The sequence below is a fragment of the Lygodium microphyllum genome, chromosome 9, assembly GCF_053477565.2.
Source record: "Lygodium microphyllum isolate KBCC chromosome 9, Lygodium_microphyllum_v1.1.10, whole genome shotgun sequence".
NCBI classification, from domain to species: domain Eukaryota; kingdom Viridiplantae; phylum Streptophyta; class Polypodiopsida; order Schizaeales; family Lygodiaceae; genus Lygodium; species Lygodium microphyllum.
In genome coordinates this window covers 113,082,393-113,107,021 of record NC_141143.1, presented here as the reverse complement: position 1 = coordinate 113,107,021, position 24,629 = coordinate 113,082,393, and the positions used below count along the sequence as shown (strand labels likewise).

General features: G+C 41.2%; 1 protein-coding gene and 1 pseudogene across 1 annotated transcript in view; both read right to left on the bottom strand.

Moving 5' to 3' along the window:
- Positions 1-3,314, bottom strand: part of LOC148031436 (uncharacterized) — a 3,949-nt pseudogene extending 635 nt beyond the window's left edge.
- An 11,351-nt stretch (positions 3,315-14,665) lies between these two features.
- LOC148031435 (uncharacterized) overlaps positions 14,666-24,629 on the bottom strand; it is a 153,816-nt gene continuing 143,852 nt past the window's right edge. Inside the window, exons 10-15 of the mRNA XM_087684973.1 lie at positions 16,678-16,770; positions 16,048-16,587; positions 15,298-15,358; positions 15,145-15,185; positions 14,968-15,027; positions 14,666-14,812 (exon numbers count right to left, since the gene is read on the bottom strand). Of these exons, the coding sequence (XP_087541099.1) occupies positions 14,723-14,812; positions 14,968-15,027; positions 15,145-15,185; positions 15,298-15,358; positions 16,048-16,587; positions 16,678-16,770 (885 nt within the window). The 3' untranslated portion in view covers positions 14,666-14,722. The remainder of the gene's footprint in view (positions 14,813-14,967; positions 15,028-15,144; positions 15,186-15,297; positions 15,359-16,047; positions 16,588-16,677; positions 16,771-24,629) is intronic.

The following is a 24,629-nucleotide window of genomic DNA, read 5'->3' as shown; positions in this document are numbered from 1 at the left end:
TACTCGCGAGCAAGGTCCATACAACCCATAACTAGACCCTTTGAGAACGTGTTCCACTTGGGAATAGTCATGCCCTCTACAAACAACATTGGCATTATGATATATGAGAAGTGAGTTTGATGTAAACCTTGTGTGATAGAAAGCATAACTTACCCAATGGGATGGGACCTAGAGCATCCACAAGCAAGCTCGTAGGAAAATCCACAAATATCAATCGAGCCACCTCTTGACATGGAACTCCATCTTTGCTATAAAGATGCATCTTTTGTGTTGCAAAAAACTTGTTGATGCTATACACAAAACAACATAGTCATTAATGCAAAGTAAACGATGATGCAATGCTATATGCAACATGTAAATTGATGTTCTTGCAATATGTAGTTGTCATGTCTACCTATCAAGGACAAATCTATCAATTTGGGTCACATCCACTAATAGAGCATCGACATATGTTTGATACTGGAACCCTGCAATAATTATTTCAAAGTAATTTATTTTTAATAATCATACACGACTATCTTCATGGGCGACCAATAAAGCACATGAATTTCAAGTTAATATAAGACTTCTCACCTACTAAACGGGTCATAGGTTGCCTCTCCCAATTCTCTCGACCAAGAGATGAATCTGCAACAAAGGAGGTGGTGGGCGCCATAGAGGACTCTGGCACATTTTTTCTCCCTGGATTACCTTGAGTACCTTGGGTGACACCTTTGGTAGCCTTGGTTGCTTGCTCCTCTACAGTGGTGGGTGCGGTAAGCAGTTCATGAGTATCAACTCCCTCCTTGAATCCTACATAGTATCATTCACCCTTAGATTCCCATGCATGAGCACAAAAACTATTGCTACAAAAGTGACGAGATGTTTACATAGATTGAAGTACTTACTCTCATGCAGATCTTTCTCTTGCTTAGGGATAACCCCCACAGGGTAATCCAGCCACCAAGGGAAAACACTTGCCTCCCATGGCATCAATTTTCTCTCACGTAATGATGGAGAATACATAGTGTTCTCGTCACAAACATCAATCCACTCTCTTGTGAATTGTGGAGCTGCATCCAGCCTCTTCTCTTCTACACATTGTAGTATCCACCTGCAACATTCTTCCCAATTATGCAAGCAAATGCATGCAATCTAATATGAAAATCAGACACACAATCTAATATGAAAATGCATGCTAACCTATAAATCACACGTTTGGCTAAAAACATAAGCTCTGGCATCTTCTCTGCAACATCTGAAGATTTCACTCCATCGAGGAGGTGTACAAAAGCCTACACAAGTTTCACAAGCGCTTAACATTAGCACATATACATTTTAAGAAAGAACTTAAGAAAGCAATATGAATGCACTGCATTGAGTCAACCTGCATGACATGATTCTTCATGTTAAGCTTAAAGAACTCCTCAAATGAATCTGGTAGCTGTGGACCTTCTACTTGTATCCTATCAATCTGAAGTAGTGCCTTCGAATGCAAGTGAGCCCAATATGTCTCTTTCTTCATGTAAACCCGAAAGAGCTTATAATCACCAAAATGCGGGTATTGGGGGTCTTTGGCCTTTGTGAGACTCATAAGATGCAACAATATTTTTTTCCTGTGATGCACAACAATATACGCAAATAGAAAGCATTGAAGAAAAAAGCATCACATACACACACCTTGCGTTACATATACAAATTACCTTTCCGCAGGGATTTTTGAGCTTGTGAGACAATACAGCTTGTCTTTTGTGATCTTGAGCATGCTTGCATCATCCCACTTTAGCCCAAATAACAACTTAAAGAACTCATCACCATTTTGGGGATTAGCAATGGATAGGTATTTGTAACCCCTATCCTTAAGGCGCTCCTCTTCCACCCTTGTAGCCTTCTCCAAATGTTTCTTCCTCTCTACCTCATCTAGACCAAGAGCCTCAAGCTTCGCAGTTTCTTTTGAGATGAAGACATGAAATTCATCCTATCATTCAAAAAAAAAAAACTGAATTAGAGATAGAAAAGCACATCTCATACAAGTGAGCCATAGAAAGAAAATCACCTTCCATACAAGCTGAGATATTAAACCGCAAGGAGAGTTATACCATGGAGCAACACCATGATAATACCTTGCCTCTATACTCATCTCAACCTCAACCCACTTCCTCATGGCTGGACTCAATCTATCTAGAATGGAGTCTTTGTTTGCAATACCAAACTTTTGAAACATATACACCTCATGTGCAATATTTGGAGTAACATGAGCTCTGGAAATACTATTGAAAACAAACAAAAGAATAATATGAGAATGTAAGTGTAACATATTACAAAGAGGAGCATAGTTAAAGGAAGAAGACTTACGCGTTGGTGGTGTCTAGTGCGAGTAGTAGCTTTGCTTCCTTCGCCTTTGGCACCTCAATGAATTGGCACCGTATACTAACATGGTAGTGAGCACAGTCGGAGTACTCTATAATTGAAAACCAACAAACATAAGAATGGGATACAAACATTCAATACTTGCATGTATAGTGGACAACTTACTTTCTTTGATGCGTTTCCACCACGTTTTAAGCCAGTGGTTTCCATCCCAAACCAAGAACTTTTTACCCTTAAGGTCTTGCCACTCTCTTCCAAGAGCCCTCTCAAAATCCTCATTTCTTTGACGCCATATTCGACCCCATTCATCTAGATTGCTAGTTGTCACAGACATGGTCTCTCCTCTCGGACCTTCAACTGACACAAGGAAGTGTCCCATAGTCTCAAGATAACCAGTGGAATCAAAGGAAGGAATCAACCACTGGGCATCATCCGTAGCAAATCTGACTGCCTCATGAGCCACTAATCTGCAAAGAGGCACAAGAGGAGGCATCGTCCTCTTTTTTATATAAAATTGACTTAGCACATCCTTCATCAGTCCTAGAGAGACTTGCTTGCCTAAGTTCCTTGAGTGCTTCTTTTCTTTTTCATCATCATTCTCCCCTTGATCACTATCACCACTCACCTCTTCTTTGTCATCTAGACTATCATGCTACACATTAGTCTCTGTAGGAGCATATATTAATAAGTAACAATATAAAACAGTAGCATTAAACCAATCATATATAATACATAAGAACAAAGAGTCATATGTAAATGAAATGGACACATAAGTGACTACCTATGTGCTCCGCAACCCCGTCAATTGTATTGGAGTCCCCATCCACTTGTGCTTCGTCATCAATGTAGACACATCTTTTTGGACCACATCCTTTCTTTGTTGAAGGAGTGTCCACTGATCTCAAGCGTGATGATGCTTCTTGCTCTAAGATCCGCCCAGGAACACATCCTGAACGTAGCTTCATACAGACTGCACGGCTACTATGAGGTGACATACATTTCTTTCTCTTTCTAAGCACTCTTTTAGGTGCCATAACTTTCTCTACACACTTGCAAATAGATACACAATCAACCTCTTTAAGATTAACAACACAATCAATCTCTTTAAGATTAGCAACACAATCAATCTCTTTAAGGTTGGCATAAGGGAGAGAAAGAGAGTTCTCACGAAGCATACGGGACGAAGCCACATGCTTGTAGCCACGGGACGAAGCATAAGCCCACCTAACGGTTGCGCAAACGCGAGCATAAGCCCACCCATCGTCCGCGCGGACGCGGACGATTGGGGGGCTTCAATCTCTTACCTTGGAGGCCCGTCGGACTCAACGGTTGCGCGGACACGAGCATAACGGAGAAAAAGAGAGTTCTCTGTGCATACGGAACGAAGCCACACGCTTGTAGCCACGGGACGAAGCATAAGCCCACCCATCGTCTGCGTGGACGCGGACGATTGGGGGGCTTCAATCTCTTACCTTGGAGGCCGCACGAAGCTATACGAAGCCGCTTGGAGTTGCACGAAGCCACTTGGAGCTGCACGAAGTCGCTTGGAGCTGCACACGCAGGAGTTGTGTGTCGCGCAGGAGTTGTGGGGCAGGAGTTGTGTGTTGTGAGAGTTGTGGGGCAGGAGTTGTGTGTCACAAGAGAGAGAGACGGAGAGAGGGAGAGAAGGGAGAAGGGAGAAAGAGAGAAGGGAGAAAGAGAAGGGAGAAGGGAGAAGGGAGAAAGAGAAGGGAGACAGAGAGTTCTTGTGTGTGTCTCGCGAGAGAGAGAGACGGAGAGAGGGAGAGAAGGGAGAAGGGATAAAGAGAGAAGGGAGAAAGAGAAGGGAGACAGAGAGTTCTTGTGTGTGTCTCGCAAGAGAGAGAGACGGAGAGAGGGAGAGAAGGGAGAAGGGAGAAAGAGAGAAGGGAGAAAGAGAGAAGGGAGAGAAGGGAGAGAGAGAGAGAGGGAGAGAAGAGAGAGAGAGGAGAGAGTTGAGGAAGAGAGTTTCGCCATACTTAATAACCCTAATAAAGAAGTTAGCCGTTAAATAATTAAATAATTACGTAATTACGTAATTAGGTAATTAGTTAGCCATTAAATAATTAAATAATTAATACAACATAAATAAATTTTAAAAATATTAATTTAATCTAATTTACAACATTATTTTGACAAAATCATGGGGCGAGAGCTCTTAATTATGAGTGCATAAAGGTGAAGGATGGTGGGTGGTTGAGTCGTAAATTTTTCTTTTGATTTTTGATGATTATGCTTATTTGTTATTACTCTTAAATGTTGAAGAATGACTATGGCTTTTAAATTTTGATGAGTGTGCATATTCATTATTTAGTCATCTTTGCTTGTAGTGACGGTTGCTATAGCTTCGAGGTTATTCTAACCCTCTTGTAACTTCCTCCATGCCTCCCTTTTTTCTCTACACAGTCATCCGACGGTGAACTGTTGCTTTCTCTTCATCAAATACACACTGTGAGCTATATTCAGAGTTTTCTTCTCTTCATCAAATACTAACCCACCAGAGGGCACAACATGTCGAGTTTTGCTATTTTGACATGGAGACTAGCCAGTGATTGCTTAGAGCACAGGGTTTCATTAAGAAATGGAGAGATTCTTTTGAGTGAGTACTACCTACAGAATCTATTGCCTCCAACACAAAAATTCCAAGGGTTGCAAGCCATAATAGAGAATGATGGTGGAGCAAACAACGTCACTGTGTCTCCAAGATGGGATCATCAAGGGCATGCGCACTATCTGATTGATAGTACATTATCAGCCACCTACTCTATCATGCACTCAAATGACTATGTGTGCATCTCTAACAGTATTGAGTCAATAGAAGATGAGATTGACAACTACATTGATTGTACTCCTGGTTGTAGCAAATCAACTCCAGTGTGTCTTGACGTACCCTCAGATAACAAGAAGGATGTTGATGACACAAATGTCGGGGAGGACCTATGTGTGGGCAGCCAAAGCGAGGACTTATCTTCCTATGATAACTCCATTGCAGCCTTCATTGAGGAGAAAGCTAGAACGGGTAGATTGAAAAAATTACTAGCGCTCTGTGGACCTCCACGAAGGGTGGATGAGCTCCCAATTGAGTATAATGGCAAAATTTCTTTTGAGCTTCCAGCCACACATAGCAAGAAACGAATGATGGGTATGGAACAAAAATATGATGGTCACCTGTGGTCACGGCCCTCACAAACAAATATGGCAATTGAGTGCACTGTGCGCTTGAGCTATTGTCTTGGAAGCCTTCAATGTCTCAGGATCACTTGTCCTTACTACATAACAGAGGGAAAATACAATGATGTTTTTTTCCATGGTCACTTGGATAGAACCATGAGCATGGGTTATCCTGCAAGTGAGGGAAACTCCAAGATAACATGTCACTATTGTCAAAATGTTGCTACTTGTGCAGCCATTTGCAAATGCATGATCTATTATGTGTTGCCACTGGATCCTACAATGACACGTTTGGTGATCCATGTTGGGGAGCATGCTCATAGTGTTCAACATGGCACAAAGAGGGCAACCCTTGACAAGGTGCGGAGGCTTGTGAGCACGGTCCTAAAGATCGAAAAGGGAGGCCCTCGAAAAATACAGATGCTAGTCGCTCGGCAGATGTTGTTTGAATCTTTAACAAAAGAAGACGAGTCGGAGGCGACTGAGGTGGACCTTAATCATTTTCTAGAAGAAATGATGCCACTTGTGCAGAATAAAGGGTAAGCTTGTGCATTATTATTTTCTACTTACAATATATGTCCTGCATTTGAAATAACCCTCTAATAAACACATAGTTTCAAAGGCATTGTTTCACAAGAGAGAGCCAAACAAGGTCAGGTGGTTGGTGATGGGTATGACAACATACTTCTTTTGCAAAAACATTGTGTCTTCCCATTTTTCCATGGAAGTAGATTTCTAGGACAAGGTGATGCCAAGGAGAAGTGCTACTTGTTTAAAATGTCCACCAAGCGACCAACATCAGGGGTGGACTTAGTGAATCGTATGAGGCGAATAGGCACTGGAGATTTACGACGTGCATGGGTGCACTTTGATCATACCCATAGGATTGATGGGTGGGCAACTATGTCTTATTCAGTTTATGATCACGGGTATGTGGCAACATAATTAAAGCTTTTATTGAAATTAAATTGTTGTTACTGAACACTATACTAATGTATCAATCATGAACTAGCATGAGAGCATTACAGGTAATTGCAATATGTGAATTTAAAGAGGAGGATGAAGAGTCTCAAATCCTGTTTTGGAGAAATTTGAATTCTGTCATGGTTCAATGTGGCCATGATCCAGCTGACTTTGCTGGATTTATGTCCGATGAGGCAAGTGCGAATTGGATGGCAATAAGGGCTGTGTACAATGGAGGGCCTCATAACATAATGGAAGGGAGGGAGAGTTCTTGTCTTTTTCATTGGGAGCAAAGTTTGCAAAAGCATACCAAGAAATTAGTCATTGTGGATAAACAAGTGCACCACATTGAATTGTGTGAAGCATGGGGGCTAGCAACGACAACTCAACTAGCCTCACTTCAGGCCTCTGCTATTCGAGATTGGTGGGCACGAAATGTAAACAAGGAACACATCAAGGCTTTGGATAGGTGGTTGAAATGGTGGGAGCAAATAATTGCCCATTGGGGAGGAATTGAATCTCATGTAAGTGTGACATTTTTTCCAGCTCATTAAGATTTGTTGCACAATGTAGCAATGGGGAGAGCTACTGATTCTATTTTTGGATTTGACTCCACAGGCTAACAAAAGTCCTTGGGAACATACCCAAATTCCAAGCATAAACGTATCAGAAAGTGTCCATGCTAGTTGGTTAGCAGGTGAGGGTGGAAAACGAAAGATATCACTTTATGATGCATGTGTTAGTGATGTTTTGAATGCATATATTCAATGTGCAAAGAGGTTGGGCTATACCACAGGGAGGTTTATTGGATCTGGGCCTTCTATGGAGTCTTTGTTGGCTAGTGCCAGCAAAAGGGAATCCCCAAATCCCACCTCTGTTGCATGTGCATTGTAAGGTGTTGTAGCTGGAAGTCCTTTGTACGAGGAGCCTATAATGCAAGGTGATAGGGAGACTGTGCAAAGAAAAAAGAAGGGAGGTGGAGCAACTGTAAGTTCTCATAGACCGGGATACGTGATGGAGTCAAGGCAAAGGAAAATCAGGGGCAGGCCGCAGAGTATACAGTTTGATGATGGAAAGATGGAAGAGATATGTATCCAAGAGGATGAGGAGATACCAATCAAGCCCTTTGCAAGTGGAGTAAGTGCACCAAATGCGGAAACGTCAACCCACGTAGAAGAGGTAGAAGTGGCACAGGAGGAGTGGGCTTTACGAAGGACACCACCTAACTGTGTGAGAAAGTGTTTTGGTATGGAAGGTAGAAAGAATTGCAGCAGCAAATTATAGAGTCAGCAAGTGGGTTTAGTCGCACCATGCTTTTGGTCTGAGAGAGCCTATAAGAACAAGGCCATTGCACAATGGATATGGTTCTGTAATCATGATGTCAAGCATACAAACACTGTGCAGAAACAAGTGATAGCATCACCAATTGTTCCATCTTTGTGGCCAGTTGATATAAGAACAAATATATCGAAGGAAGAGTGTAGCAGCCTAAGACAGACTGGTTTCAAGTTTGCCTGCTTTATAGCACCACCAAGGAACGAGAAGAGCAAACCTCCTATTTCTACAGAATGTGGTTCAAGCGGGAGAAGATGCAAGTGGAGACATGGAATTTCCAAAGATGCACAAAAGAGAATAGAGGCAGTTGCTTGCATGGTTGTGACATTCTTGGAGGAGGTAGTGCAACTTGAGAGACAACATTCAGTATTTCGAGTCTTGACAGAGAGTTGTTATGATGTGCACATCAAAGAAGAGCCTAGGTGCACTTGTCCTGATTTTCAAAAAATAGAATCTACCCAAAAGGCATTTCTTGCTTGCAAACATATGTATTATGTGTACATGCACATACTTGGCCTTCAACCCAAGAAGCACATGGTCATACATCAGCCTGCACTAACCCCCACTGACCTTGCCTTTGTGTTAGGGCAAACATGTAAGATATGCCCTGTTATGTAGGAAGCCCAACGTAAGCATGGCTCATTCATTGTTCTGGAGGACTCATCATCATGCACTTCATTAGGGTGTGACATGTCCTTTTTGTTACATGAAGATCTTGGAACCTTTATAGATATTGTACTCCTTTTGGGTAATGCAAAACTTTGGAATGTTATTATTTGTTGTGATTATTCAACACCATTGCTCCCTTTATTGTGAATGGTTTAGTATTCTCCTTGGGAGCTCCCAAGTGATGACGCATGCATGATGCACAATATATGTTTATGTTAAAGAATAGCAGTAGTGCATGACATGTCATTTGTAGAAAGCATCCAAGGTTGTTTCAAAAAGCTCTAAAAATCAATTTCAATTGCAAAAGCACGAAATCAAAAGCTTGCAAAAATAACACACTCAAGCCTAGCCAAACAAGACAAAGGAGATAGGAAGTCTCAAAATATCCAAGTCTTTGCTCCAATCAAAACATGTGTCCTATAATGACTAATACTAAAGTGAAAATACAAATAAGGAGCATAAGTACCACGTGAGTTCATAGAACACACATAGATCAACTTCAATGAAATTGCTTTTAGGTGCTTTCATGGATGTGTTTGTTTAGGTATTCCCTTTTACCAATAGGTAGGCAAGTGAAAGATGTAAGATAGTAAGAGGATACATGTAGCAAAAAAGAGAATACATTCTAAAGCATGTTGTACTAGAACTAAATGACATGCAAGCTGTAAGAATGGTAAAGTCTTGATTTGTGTTATTGACATCTCGATTGAGTGAGGCTTGATCAATGTTACTGACATCTAAATATACATTTGAATTGAGACTTCACGATGTCCTAGACCGGTTTGGGAAAGTGGATTCAACTACTTTTGGTTGCTCACTAGATGTAGATGGTGAGTTAGAAAGAGAGGAGAAGGTTGCATCAGTCTATCCTCAAGGGAAACAAGTAATGCTTGAGGACTAAATTCCATAAAAGAGAGGGTAGGAAGAAATATAGGAGGAACTATAGGATGAGGATTGCCAAGAATGTTTGGAGTCATATAGGTTAGAAAACCAAACTAAAGCCAATATAATCAAGGTTTCAAGTTGATGAGACTACGAGGCATCACCAAACAAGGGAATAAACAAGAAACCTTGGAGTTTGGAGATGTACAAGATAAAATTGAAGTAGTACTAAAGCAATCAAAATGTCTTAAGGGAACCAAACAGTGGACCACATATGAGCTCACACCAATACAACTCAAAGCATGACCAAGTGAGATCACCAAGACAAAGGGAGTTAAAAAAGACATCAAATGGGTAGTTTATCAATGTGGCAACACCATTATACAAGATTTCCAAAAGCCTAAATAGAGGCTATTTTAGGGTCACTAACTAATATAGTAACTATTCTAGCCCTAGTAGTTCATGCTTATTTGTTCCAATGACACTCCCCTAAAGTGGATTGTATATGAATATTGAGTTTGACATTCTATCCTATGCACTTTTGGGGCATCTTAGAAAATTTTAATATCATATTCTTTCTTTCTCCTAATGTACTCAAGTTCCCGCATGGGAAAAAGAGTTGAGTCTTGGGTAGACTGTCCTTGGCCTTTGAGCTACACTTATGATCAAAACGACCAATTTGTTGGTAACGCTAAATGCATGTATTCTTCTTTGAGCTATTTAGGTGTTAACTTATTCACAAACAAAGTGACCTAATTGTTACTTGGCTTTAGTGGGGAAATTATGGATAATTCAATGAGTAAACTCACCAACTTGACAATCAAATCATCCCCCTTGGTAATTTTGAACTCTTGGAGTTTGTGATCAAGGTTGATACTTGGGCATGATTGTGAACTACAGAGTGGTTGACTAGATATGCCCAACACTTCAATGCATGATCCGAATCCTAAAGTTGTGGGTGAAACACAAGCACAAGACCCTACATGAGCTTTACTATGGCTATCATATGCTTGTGCTTCCAAGAGCAAACTACTTCATATGAGTTTCATCAAGGATCAAGTTGAGATTCCTTTCCTTGAATGAATTCCCACAAGCCTTGGGTATACAAGATATACAATATCAAAAATAAGCAAGTGGAAAATTCATTGAAACAAGTCTTATATATAAGTGCATTCTTGGCTGATATAGATGTATCATTGGATGTGTGAAAGTAGGATATGCGAGTTTCGTAGAATAAATTCGTGAGTTGCTAGATGCTACATGCAATATAGGACTACCTAATATGGTGACTCTAGGTGTTTACACCAAGTGAGATGACTAACTAATTTGTAGTGCATGCACCAAAAAGGTGTCGGTTGGCCAACTAGGTATTGATATATAAGCAAATTATATGGCCACATGTGAGGTGGGAGGGATGTGTGAGGCTTGCTAAGCATAGGTGGGATACTTGCATGTAGGCCTCCATCGATGCTTAGTTTACAAAGTAAAACTCCACCATCATTACATTAGAACCACTTGGTTGAGGAATAGAGATGCAACCTATGAGATATATGCTAAATGGTGTGGTACCCCCTAGTGTGGTAAACGATGAAATAGATGAAAGTGTATGTGCAATGGAAGGATTTTAGAAAATGGATAGGATGGGTGGAAATTGAAGTTGTGAAGCATGAGTTTGAGTCTATGATGAAGAAGCACATAAAGCAAATTCAACAAAGTAAGCTTGAGATATAGAGGTATCACACTTGACATCTTTCTATAATCAGCACTTCTTGCATTTACATACTAGTATGGGTTTGGATGTTCATGATAACTTTCACCCATTACTACAATCATGAGAAGAAGTAAAAGAACTAGAAATATTCTTGAACCATACATACCATGCATCGTGTGTTTGGTGAAACAAATGGCATTGTGCAACTCCTTTGGCCAACTTGGTTTGTCCTATTTCAATTGAGGGCTTGTGATTGACAACAAAATGAATCTCACACTCTCTGACTAATGTGTAAGGTCCTTCAGGTTCTAGGCTTTGTCAATAAAATCATATACCAAAGATATTTTGTGAGTTGGATTAAAAGCATTCAAGCTTATTTCAACTTGATCTTTCATATATATCATTCTCATGAGAATCGTATATTTCTCACAAGTGAGCTTCCACATATTTCTTTGAGAATACCACTCCTTCAAGGATGAGGACATAAGCTATCAATGAAGACTTCTCAAAAAAATGTGTCCTTGCATTTTGAAAAGCCAAACATTGTTCTTACGAGGGGTGAAAATCTTTAGCTCTCTTAGCACTTTTGCTTTGATACCATGTAAAGAAATGGTATGGAAAACACAAAAACGCAAAAGCAAAAGAAAAATACAAAGAAACACAATGTGAAGTATATCAAATAGTAATGAGCAAATAATTAATATAAAGATGATACAATCAATGGACCTTGAACCCTTGTGTCTTTGGGATAAGGGTGGAGGTGTCAAAAAGAATGGGTGTCGAAGTGTGTTGTACTTGAATGAATCTAAAAACCATAGGAATATCAGTGTCCATGGTGATCAAAGATGCAAATAGTAGTGTAGGCAGTAGATCAAGTTGAAAACACAATAGCTAATTGAATGAATGCTAACATTAGCAACTATGTGACCTCTAGTAAGTGGATGGCATGTCAAGGCAAAAAACACAAGTATAGTAGCTCCAAAATACCTCAAAATTAGTAAGTGCAACTCTACTTTGACTAGTGACAAATGCAAGTGGGGTTAAGGGCTCAACAAGTAGGAACAACATTAAACGTAAATTGAAACAAACAAAATTGATAAGGATCAAGTTGTTAGGTAGTAGAATTATCTCGAATCACAAGGCAAAATTAGACATGAAAAAATAGCAGCAAAATGACAAGTAGATCATTAGGTGTGGAAGGGATGTAGTGAGCAGGGCAACACTTGAATGAGGCTCCATAAACTAGTGATGTCCTCCGAAAGGGTTGTGGACAACAATGGGTAATATAATGTGAATGATGACTAGTTGGAATGAGAGAAGTAGAGTGTAGGATGTGTAAAGTGAGTAGATAGATCCCTATTTATAAACACAAGCCAACCAACTATCTAGGATGGCACTCGTGTACTCTCAAGTGGTATCCAAACACTTGGGGAATTAAATGTGGTGATAATATAATATTTGATTTTGGGGATGTTTAATGAGCACAAAAAGGAATTAAAATTAATAAAACCTTTGTTACTTAACACGTCTATTACTTCAATACTATAACTATGTCATTGTGCCTTCAAGAGTAGTAGAAATAATAGTAGCAAGAGACTTAAGCTGCTTCTCAATATCCATAATAATAGCCAACAACACTTTGGCAACAAATATTGCTACATTACATAAACCACAATGGATAGTTGGTCCCACCAAGTTTTATCAAGTGACAACAAATAGATACATTCATTGGTCCCAAACATGTTAGTATCTCAAATGCATAGCCCAAAAAGAGAAAATGGTAGCAGTTTCAATAGTTATAGAAAGTGTTTAGAATGTGCACTAGATGTTGTCAAATGTTGGTCTATATCAAGTATACACAACCTTTAGACTTAGTCCACGCCCTTCAAGCTTAAATGTTGTCGAGTATTAGTCTATATAGAGTATATATCCCCTCTAGACTTAGTCCACCTTGAAAGATGTACAATCCAATGGCACTCATGTACAACGGCTTGGAGAGGGCACCTCAAATGGTGTAGCAATCCAATGTTGTTTGTACCAATACAAAAGAGGCCCATAGGGAGGGAGAGAGACTCTCATAACAATACACATCTTTGTGATAGTATCTTCTATATAAAGCACCAAACATCTAAGGTTAAACATCATTCAAGCACCCTTTCCTTGCGTTTGAGATACTAGTAGTCATTGTTTAAAGATTAACACTTTGCTTGCTTTCAAGATACTATCAATTATTCAAGGTTATAAACAAAAATAAACAATACAAATTATAAATAATAGAGGAATAAAAATGACGACTCCTACTTGAAACATCCATATGAATACCTTTTCCTTGCTTTCGAAATACTATAGGTTATTCCATACAAAGAACCCACTCCTTGGCCATGGATTGGTGGCTCCATGTTGCCATTAGGCTTATTCGCAACTTCTTGGAGTGGTGGCTCAAAGATGAGGTTAGCTTTATACAAAACAATTGATCGATAATATATTAGAGATAATAGGCGAAAAAAGAGAACCCTAGCTTGAAAATTTTCTTGGCATGTATTTGTGTGCTGGAAGAGTTCAATAGCAATTTTGACAACATGAGTTTGTACTTCTAACGTGGCAGGTACAAGTGCTTTGAATACATGTATCGATCTATTGGGTTGCAATATTATTAAAGCACCCAACAATCTTCATGCTTCATGTTAATCTGAGCCTCTTCTTTGCTTTCGGGATACTTCCTATATATTAAAAAGTAAAGCCGTACACGGTACTAAAGGTCGGCTTTTGGGACACACGCATTGGTGACATATTACTTATTGCATCTAGTGTGGTATGTACCTTCTTTCTCAAAGTGTGTAGATAATAGGATTGCATCTACTGTAGCTTGTTTCTCAGTGTAGCCTATAGGATTTAATGTCTCCAGGTTCTTGATAGTGATAGTGGGGTCGCTCGACAGAATATTGTTAATTGAATAGGCTCCTGGCTGTTGAAACTTGACACCATGAGTTTTGCACGTGGTTTTCCTATTCTGCATTTCTGTAGCCCGTAGATAGATACAAGCTTGTACTTAGAATTGTGTCATCTTCATTTTGTGCTTGCATTCTTTTCTTTTTATTCAGAGGTCTAGACAAGGAAGCTTATAATTCATGTGGAAAAGCATTTTACTTTCTGCGTAGGGGTAGGTGATTCCTACACGGGGTTTTCGAACGTCTCTCTCTTCCGCTTTCTCTCCGACACTGTGCTTCTCCGTCCCTTGGAAGGGACAAGATGAAGGATGCAAGGAGAGGAAGTTGGAAGAGGGCAGGATAAGCCCGTGAAGGTTTCATAGAAACGACTCAGCAGTACGTTGCGTGCATTTGTACTCAAGAGTATAGAATAAGGGCATAGGCAGCACATTTGTGTTGTTAGCAATCTCCATTGTCTCAGCATAAGAGAGTTCTACAAAGCTACGGGTAACTTAAGCTCTACGTCATCCAAGCCAGAAAACGGGACTTGATTCTTTGTTACACGGAATTTTTTATTTCACCTCATGCTTTGGCTCTTTGGCAAGCCAGAGCCTCTATGACTCTGTTGCAAGCCAGGGCCTTTACAGCATAAATGACACACGTGTATTCATAATGCTACAGAGGAAAGCCTTAACCGTCAATCTCGTATTGATACAAAGGAAAGGCATTTACGGTGTAACCTCCCAGCACGTCCTTCCCTACTCAGCAACTGATGAATTTCACACATCTACAAAAAGAAAATCGCCAAGTGAGGATATGTAGGCACATGCACAAAGATTAGTGTGTTAATAACACCAGTTCGTATCTGAGTAAAGTGTAAGGATTTCCTGTCTTTCGTCAGTAAAAATAGTTATCACCAGTTATGTGGAGAGACAGCACTACCTCTTGGTGGTTGGAACGGAAAAGGTTGGAGTTAGGGTGCAGCCTAGGAATCATGCTGTCCTGTTCAAGGTAATGGAAAGATAAGTCCTTTGCACCCACAATGATGCTTTCATTGAACTAACACGCTTGACTATTTTTAGCAAGGTCATGTGTTTTGCTGCTTCGGAAATTCTTTACCTGTTTTGATCCAAAAACATCATTCAATGATATGGTCCTTCCTGCATAAGAAACATGGAGAGGGAATCAAATCTGACTGGGGTTCCTAACTGTTAGTTTCACCTTTGAATCTCTTGTGCTATAAAAAACGGTGGCCTGCACTTCTTTTCCTACCATGTTTTCTCTTGATTATGCCATCAAACATTCTTTCTAGCTCTGTGAGTGGCTGGTCAACCTGTAACACATATAGGGTTTTAAAAAGTTAAAACTACTCTGAAAAACACTACAAGTAGATAAGGTTACAAGAAAACTAAATCTTGGCTAGAAATGCGAGCTTTATGAATGGTCAGGATTTCGTAATCAGTTGGAACACGGTAGTCAACAAAGTCAAGTGGGATTTAGAGTTTTAATGTTTGCTAAGGAAAATTAGCCACAGGGATCTGGGCAAGGTTCCTAGGCTTTTAGCCGTCCAATATCCCCCTCTTATGTAAAGCGGCATCATTCTTTAATACAATACAATATCAATCTAAGAATAATGTCATACAATATGAATCTGCGTCTAAGAAAACAAAATCTTGGGACTCTCTTGAATAGGCATGACGAAAAACGCACCTCTAGGCCCCCAGTGCTGGCAGCTACGAGTGCAAAGCGACACCCTCAGGTCGAGGGGTTTCCTATAGTAACAGGACATTTTGTTTCTCATAATAATAACGAGTTTAATTGCCATGCAGGGGGAAATGTGGGTCTCAACAACGACATGATTCGTTACGTGCAAAAAAGAAAAAGAGATTTCCAAGTGGCACCTTCAATCAGCAAAGATTTCGTTATAATGAGCACAAATCAATCTGCACTAGTTCGTTATTGCAGAATCTAAACCAAACTGCATTAACCATCAGACCTTGGTTGAGGAGAGTAATAACTCACATTCTTGGGATTATTCAAGCGAACCTCCACATTCTGTTGCCCCAACATGTCCTGTGTAGTCGTTTCAGCCAGGACAATACGGCCAGGCATTTTTGGCGGCTCCCCTTGTGCAATTTTACCACTCACCCTGCTAGACGTCTTTGAGGAGGATGAATCAGGCAATGGTACATTACACCGGTCTTTATTTTCTACAGACGAGCTAGCAGTCAATGTATTCTCAGCAGAACCAGCTTCTCCATTCATTTTTTCGTCCATCGTAGCCCCACCACCTTGGAAATATCTCAAGGATGGCTGCTTTGTAGTCTTCACTTTACCAGTATAATTGAACGTATTAGGGCGCTCCAAGCCTTCTGGCATCTCTTCTTTCCGTTTCAAAGCAGACAACATGGAATCCTGTGGCCTTCTATCCTTCATCTGACCTCGAGAAGAATTTCCAGCCCCATTGTAAACATCAGAATCTTTCTCAATGCTCGCATTTTCATTTGCATTTGTACTTTCATAGCTAAAAAGCCTGCTTTTGATTTGACTGAAATTTCTCTGCTGTGGAACATCGACGGCACACATAGGATGACCATAGAGATTAATCACAGTCAAGTTAAAAGTATGAGACAAATCTTATTGATTTCTAACCTTTTTCCTGAAAGCAGCAGTCCCTCTGAATTTTGCTTTGAGAAGTCGAGTTTTTAATTCAGGTTCCAGTCGAGAACTAACCATAGGTTTGACCTGTCCAAACGATGGATGGTTTGAAAGATGAATATGCAACTAAAAAGGTCATATAGCTTGATCATAGGAAAACCACACTCTCAAATTGCTACCGAATCATTAGGTTTTCCTTCATGTTTAGCTATGTCAGCTAGCTTGAAGTAGTCACATTTGCTTGGTAAGAGATGACGACAGTATCAACACCCTCAGAGGGCAGTTTTTGGAGCAAAAGACGGTATTTGTGCACGCAGATGATTCATTGATGTCATAACATTTCAGTTCTCTCCGAACTCATGGGTGAGACTGCACTATGGCATAAACTCTGCATATGGTGGAAGCTAATTGTGTGCTTAGCTGACCAATTCATGAGAAGTTGCCAATAGTGGCAACTTATTGCATGCTTAAGTTTAAGAACTACAAATGTGCAGAGCTTTGCAGCATGAAGAAATGGAGAAGCTGACTAACAAAATTTGCAGCTTGCCCTTGTTTTGACTTGCTTTGAGCTAGGTTTTTTTTCCCAAAAAGGAGAGAGTTACTCTCTCTCTCTCTCTCTCTCTCTCTCTCTCTCTCTTCGTGAAGGAGTTTAAATTAAGTAAAAGTATTTAGATTGGGCCTTCTAGACAGCAATGAAAATCCTATCAATCGCAAGTTGAGCCTAAAGGCTACTAAAACATAGCACACAAATATCATGCACGTAGCACAATAGAAGTAGAACGAACAATATCCAGCCAAGGAGCAGTCGCATCAAGGAGAACCAGGTCTACTGAAATCATGGAAGAAATCCGCCATAAGAGTGATCCTCGAATATAGGCCACATGACCACGGATACCGGGGCTGAAGAAAAAATAAAGGCATTACAAGTCCACCAAATGTGCCAGAGATCTGTCCATCTAAGAAAGTCGAAGAGCCAAGGATGATCCAATTGCAAAGTGGGACAACGAAGGCATCTTGCCCAAGACCCAAGAAGGGATGGGTGTCTATTGCTGCGGAGTCATCGAGATCAATACACGAGAAACAAAGCTCCAAATCTTTCTTGCCAAAGGGCAAGAGATGAAGAAATGAATCGGTGTCTCATCACAGGTAGTGCAAATAATACAATGGCCTTGCGAGATCTTGGGGGTATGTAGGACATCCCCAATAGGAAGGCCACCGATAAGCAGCCTCCATACAAAAGCTTCCCCCTAATAAGGAATCTTGGACCTCCACAATTGAAGAAATTTTTCCCGCCACTTCTCTCTACTATCCCGAGCATGCCAAACTTTATTAGCTTTCTAAAAGATCCATCACTTATCCTCTACCATCTTATGGTAGATCTAATTAGCTGACCTTTTCTGAAAATCATTAGGTTTCACAAACATCTAATCCTCCCAAGGTGAAGTAGGTTAAAAAGCAAGCAATAGATTATACCGCTAAAGCTACTCTTGCAATATTAACCGGATCTGGCTATAGCATCTAGGCACTTGAAAGTATTGGTGTATGCGCCAGAAATGATAAAGAGAGCACTGCCCAGGAATGACAGCATCACATACTGATTGCAGCCCCAATCTAGCCATCTAATTAAATTTATGACATTGAAAATCTTTATTGGCCAATCGAGTAGCCTAGAAGTGGCCAACACTTCTTCTTGTAATGAATTAGCCTCCTTTCAAAGATCAAGAGGATGCCAAATTGTAAAGTGAAGAATCTCTTGCCAAGAGGCAATCAAATGAGTCAAAAGAAATGACTACAACTTAAGAGGCCGTGTAGAATTCAGCACATGCTACCAAGATGCCCGGATAACCATGCAACCATGGGAGATACCAATCTCCTTGATAAAAAAATTTACAAAATCAATCCAAGGATGATGCTGCACACAAAGGGCTAGCAAAAGTGTCATTCTCAAAGCTATCACATGAAGATTAACATCAAATAAAGCAGCTCCTTCCAACCGTTTCGGAGTAGTAATATGCTACTAAGATATCCAAACTTGACCCAAATGTTTGTCTTTCTTTTTCCATAACATAACATGGATAGGCTATACCAATTCCAAGAGAGACTTCTTGGTCCAAGGAAACAGTGGTAAAAAATAAGAGACCATACTAATCATAATAGATTGTGCCACTTTGAGCTGCACATGAAGAGGCCAACCTTGAGATTTCCAATATATAAACCTATCATGAATTTGGGAGGACAACCAATCAAGCAATGCTCGAGGAGGGACATCCACACCAAGGGGATATCCCAAGTGCTAGATAATATCTCCTTTAGAAACAACTCCCTACTAGCCCAATTATTGCAAATCTGTCTTCGTACCAAAGATCAATGTTGATTTTTAAGCATTAATGTAAAGGTTTGAGGCCACACCAGACCAGACTCCAAATAGCCATTGCCCGATTGGCATTAGTACGGTCAGCCTTAAGAAATATGAAGGAATCATCTACCAGTGACCTAAAAGTTGAGGACCACTAGGAATGAGAAACCAACAATCTCCCCATCATGAGCCAATCGAGCTAGCAAAGAAAGCATGGGGTGAGCAGCCAATGCAAACAATAAAGGACAAAGACGGCATCCTTGATGAAGAGAATGAGATAAAGCAATCTCATATGTGACTCCCCCATTAACGCAACATGTGCCACTGCATCATGGTTGATAGTGTCAATAAGAAAAGTCATGCAAGGACCAAAGCCCATGGTAGAAACAATTGCTGCATGAAAGGCTAGTTGACATGATCAAAAGCCTTTCCAATAGCTAACTGGATCATAATTACCTGTTGGTTAGAGGCTCTAGCATAATCAACCCCAATCTGAACATTCAAAGTGTGATGCATGATGTTCCGTCCCTTAATGAAACCATACTGACAGGAATCAATTGTGGAAACACTTTATGCAATTTGTTGGCAATGACTTTGGAAAAGATTTTATATAAGGAACCCATAACAGAAATGGGGCTCCACTATTTTAAAGTGGATGGGGAAGGAGCCTCGGGCAGCAAATGAATAACTACAATTTTCCAATTCATAGGCATCCATCCAGATCTCGCCACATGTTGGCAAAGGCGAGTCAATGAGTCCTTAAGAGTTCAACATTGGCTGAGAACAAGTCATTAGGGAGGCCATCCCAATCTGGGCTTTTCCTACAAGGTAAATGGGATAGCACTTCCTCCACTTCTTCCTTTGTGATATCTGCTTCCATTAATTCCCACCATTCAAGCTTAACGTGAATTCAAACCGAGTCATAAATGTATCTATGAGCAGAATGAACAAAATTAAAAAGAACTTCTTGTGGACCCAACAAAGATCTATAGTATTCAAAGCACATCTGAATAATAGATGTCGGCTCAACAACTATTTCCCCCTGCTTGCTCATCAATCACACATGGAAACAACCATTTCTCGAGGGTCAAGAAGCAAAACAGAAAGGCTAGTGATGAGAGAGAGAGAGAGTGTGTGTGTGTGTGCGTTTTACGAAAAGAGAGAGAGAGAGAGAGAGAGAGAGAGAGAGAGAGTGTGTGTGTGTGTATTATGGGTTGAAAGAGCACATGGAAATGGGGAGAAAACAATTGCTTAGTTGGTCACTTTTTGACCTCCAACAATCACTTTTGAACCCTATGCAATTGTGTTGAAGAGCTCATTAGCTTACCCGACTTATCCAACTGTATCCAGCTGTACAATGTATGTGGTTAATAAGTTGAGTTAGTAACTCAACCATAGTTATAACCTTAGTAAGCTGTAGACCTAGATTACCACACTTGTGTGTGGAAGACCATGAAGAATAATAAAGAAGATGGATGAGAGCTCAATGCTCTGTTCACTGCTCCAACTCTTTGCCTCTATTCTCTCTTCAATTCTTTGACATGGTATCAGAGCATGGTTCTGCTTTGCTGAAACTGGGAGCAAGATGTGAACTGCAAACGTAAGAAGCATATCTGGTGTGTCATCTCTGATCAGCCTTTGGAAAGTCATTGAAGGAAGACAAGTAGCCATCTATACTGCTTGTGGAGCACTGTTGAGTGCTGTATACTTGAGTATTTAACCAGAAGTAGACATGTAGAGACCAGCCTGAGGTTGCGCCTGTTTTTCAGGACAGCATGGACAGCATCAGACATTCAAAGGGCTGCCAGATCTGACCATTGGTTGACAGAGATACTGCTGGTTTTCTACTGAACTCTGAGCACACTTGTATGACATCAGAGGCATTAGTTGATGCTTGAAATGGTAGCAGCTGAGCATCTGTGATGCAGGCAGTAGCTGAGCATCATTAATTTATGTGAGCAGAGACCATGAATGCAGGAAATTGCGCCTATTTCTTGAAGCATTGGTTGCTCTCTTGGGTAGCTCAGTTGGAAGCTAGAATAACCTGGAAAGTTGGAAGTTCTCCTGAGCATTTGCTTCAAAGTATGCTGGTTATGCAGAGAGTATCCATTGAAGTGGACTGAAGGTCATTTATGTGCTGTATATGACAGACAGTGTGCTGCCATACAAGTTGTAACTATTGTACTTGTTGGTCTGGAGCTCACTTAAGCCTAGGGTGTTGACCATTCATGCTTGGATGATGCTACATGGTTGATGGATGGTCTATGGATGCTCATGGGCACTGAATGCTCAGTTTTGAATTCTTTCATAGCTGGAGTAACAGGTCTGTTGACTGGTCAGTCTGTGAGATGGTTCTTAGTCACTACTACTTGATGTAGGCACAAGCATTGATGTTCACATGTCCATGTACTGACTTCCAGAAGTTATAGCACATGCCTAAGAGGTCTCGAGGCTGTTTTAATCAGAAAATACCTTGGTTATGCAGAGTTTTTACTACTGATTGCTTCAGACTGCTTGTCTGTCGATGGACATTGGAAGGCTCTTCTTCATTTATGCATAATGCTTTATGCAATAAATGAGACCTACATGATATGCTATTGCTTGCAAATGTTATGGCAGATGTTTGGAGATGTCTGTGGATGTTATTGAGCTGAAATACATTGGCTGTTGCAGAGCTTCTACTGTCATTTACTCTAGGACTGAAATTGTCCTGTCTGAAAAGTGATATACCTATGCTGGTTGGCTGAAGGTTTTTAGGATCCTAACTGAAAAACTGATGCATGTTTCATGTCCAGAATGAGCTAGGACTGAACTGGATGCTCAGTACTTACAAATGTACATGTGTTGCTTGAATATTATGCAAGAAGTTTATCAGTAAAGAGACATCTTGGTCTACAAGGAGTCAAGCATTGACAGTTTGAATATTGCACTTAAAGACATAGAGCTGCAAACATGGCAAATGCTGATAGGACAGACAATACCACACAGATAGTGGGTGAAAAGCTGGATAACAATAATTATGCAATATGGAAATTTTGCATGGAGAATTTCTTGATTGGAAAAGGATATTGGGATCTAATTACAGGTGATAAGGCTGAACCTAAGCTTCCAAAACGAAATCCCACTGCTGAATAGCAAAGAGCACATTGTGCGTGGCTTGAATGAGCTTGCAGAGTCTTGCACTAGCTTTCACTATGTATGTCTAATGCAGTGGTCATGCAAATTATGAATTGCAAGTCACCGAAAGATACATGGGACATCTTGATGCGGTACTATGGTAGTACTACCAGTGCACGGAACATCTAGCTGAAACAAAAGTTTAATACCATGGACAGGAAAGGTAAAGGTAATGGAGGGCAACCGCCCTACTGGGGGGTTTCCAAAACATTCATATCTATAGGTTCTTTCACTATCTTGTGACGCTTGCGTGCCTCATCGCCCTCAACATCTTCATGGATATCCTCAGCCTGAGACTCCTCATCCAAATCCAAGTCATCTTTACCTTGTACCCCAGCCAAGTGCTGATCCAGAAAACCCATGTTGATGTGACAGGAGGTCTAGTCTGGCAAAGACTATGGCACGTTCCCTTGGTGTGGCTCCCTACAAGTCAAAACCCTAACTGTGTAGCAGCAGTCCAACGAGTCCAAGCCCTACAAGTCCATGCAATTTCTCTCTCTCTTTTTTTTTTTTTTCGTAAAAGGTAATTGTATTAATTACGAAAAAAATACAAGATTACTTGATTACAAGATACATGATGACACTAAGCCATCATGTGAAGAGGTTCTCTCTCTCTTGCTCTCTCTCTTTTTTCTGATTACAAGAGACACGAGGGCCCTAGGCCAACGTGTGGGGAATCCCCGTGGTAATGCACTAAAAAGGATATACCAAACATGGCAACGACGCAGAGGCAATTGCCATATGCCAAGGATGCAAATCCTCCCGAGGGAGCAAGTCGGAGTGTCGGATGAGATCTAGCTGCCAATGCAAGAGCCCTTTAAGCCTGGCAATATGTCGCGGGACATTGGAGGCCGAATCAAAGAGAAAAGCATTGCGCGTGGTCCAAATGTGCCAACATCCCCAGTATCTGAAAAAGCGAAATAAGATCTTCATATGCAACTGTGGCGGTGTGGGATACTTCGGGCGCACAAAAACCTAGTCGAAAGGAGTTAGTGAGGACCCCACCACTGCGCGCCAAATGTGCGACAAGAGTGACCAGATATGCTTGGCGAGCGGGCAAGAAAGAAAACGATGTCGGGCTGATTCCGCCGGTGTGGTACAAAAGAAACAATTGCCATTCGAGATGCGACGCTTGGCAAGGGCCGAGGCAAGAGGAAGACCACCAATCATCACCCGCCAAAGAAAGACCTTGCATTTGAAAGGTGTCTTATTCAGCCAGCCGTCCATCAGCGTTGTCTGCCACCATGACAGCGATTTCCACAGTCCCCAAACAGTATTAGCTTTCTCACCCAGCCATTGGTGATCTTGAATGAGAAGATGATACACCTGATTAGTAGAGGCCTTTTCCAGACTCAACCGGCCTGCAAGGTCCCAGTCCTGCCAAGGGCGATCCACAGCCAGGGCAGGAAAGGGTTGCCTACCCTGAAGCTCCGACGAAAGCTTTTCCCATAAATCACAGTATCCGCGCGGGATCTTGAAAAGTCGCCTAGCAGTCCGAAACGATACGAGGACATTGCGAGTGGCAAGGGTAGCATCCGCAACCAACGTCACACCTAAATGGGCCATGTGGTTAAATCTTGGTCTGAGCTGATCTTTATCTTCCCATGAAAGGAGTCTCGATACTGCCAACAATTCCAGCTGAAAGGAGTTAGGCTGCAAGCGGTCCCCTACTAGGTGCCAACGGGCCTTTTGGAGCACCACTTTCCAAGAGCCGACCAAGTGCAGTAACAAAGAGGAAGTGGGACTGGAAAAACGAGAGTCAGCATTAAGGACATGCCACCAGGAGGCCCGAAGCCGTGTGTTACCATGGCGGAGCCCGCTGTCCTCAAGAAAATAACGGGCTATGATGGTCCACGGGTGATGATCCACACATATGGCACGAAAAAGGGACCAACGGAGAGCTAGCATATGAGTTTATGCATCCAAAATAGCTCCACCACCCATGCGCTTAGGGGTACATGTATGTGACCATGAAATCCACGAAATGCCTGCCTGCAGTGAATCCTTCTTCCATAGCATGAAACGGATGGGATGAGTGAGAGCCTTCAAAGTAGTAGGCGTCCATGGCAACAATGGCAGGAAATACATTAGCATTGGTAGCATGATTGTCTGAGCCACTTTGAGGCGGACATGGAACGGCCACGCTTGCGACTTCCAATACATAAACTTCGCCGCCAGTTTTTGTGAAATCCACTCCAGCAGGTCCTTTGGCCGTACATCCACCCCCAATGGGTATCCAAGATGCCTGACAATGGAGCCACGGGAAACCACCTGGCCTTGCCAGCCTAATGACTGTAAATCAGGCTCCGTGCAACTGAGAATGGCTGACTTAAAGGCATTGATGCGAAGTCCAGAGGCCTGACCAAAGAGCGTCCAAACATCTAATGCCTTTCGAATGTTGTCCCTGTCCGCC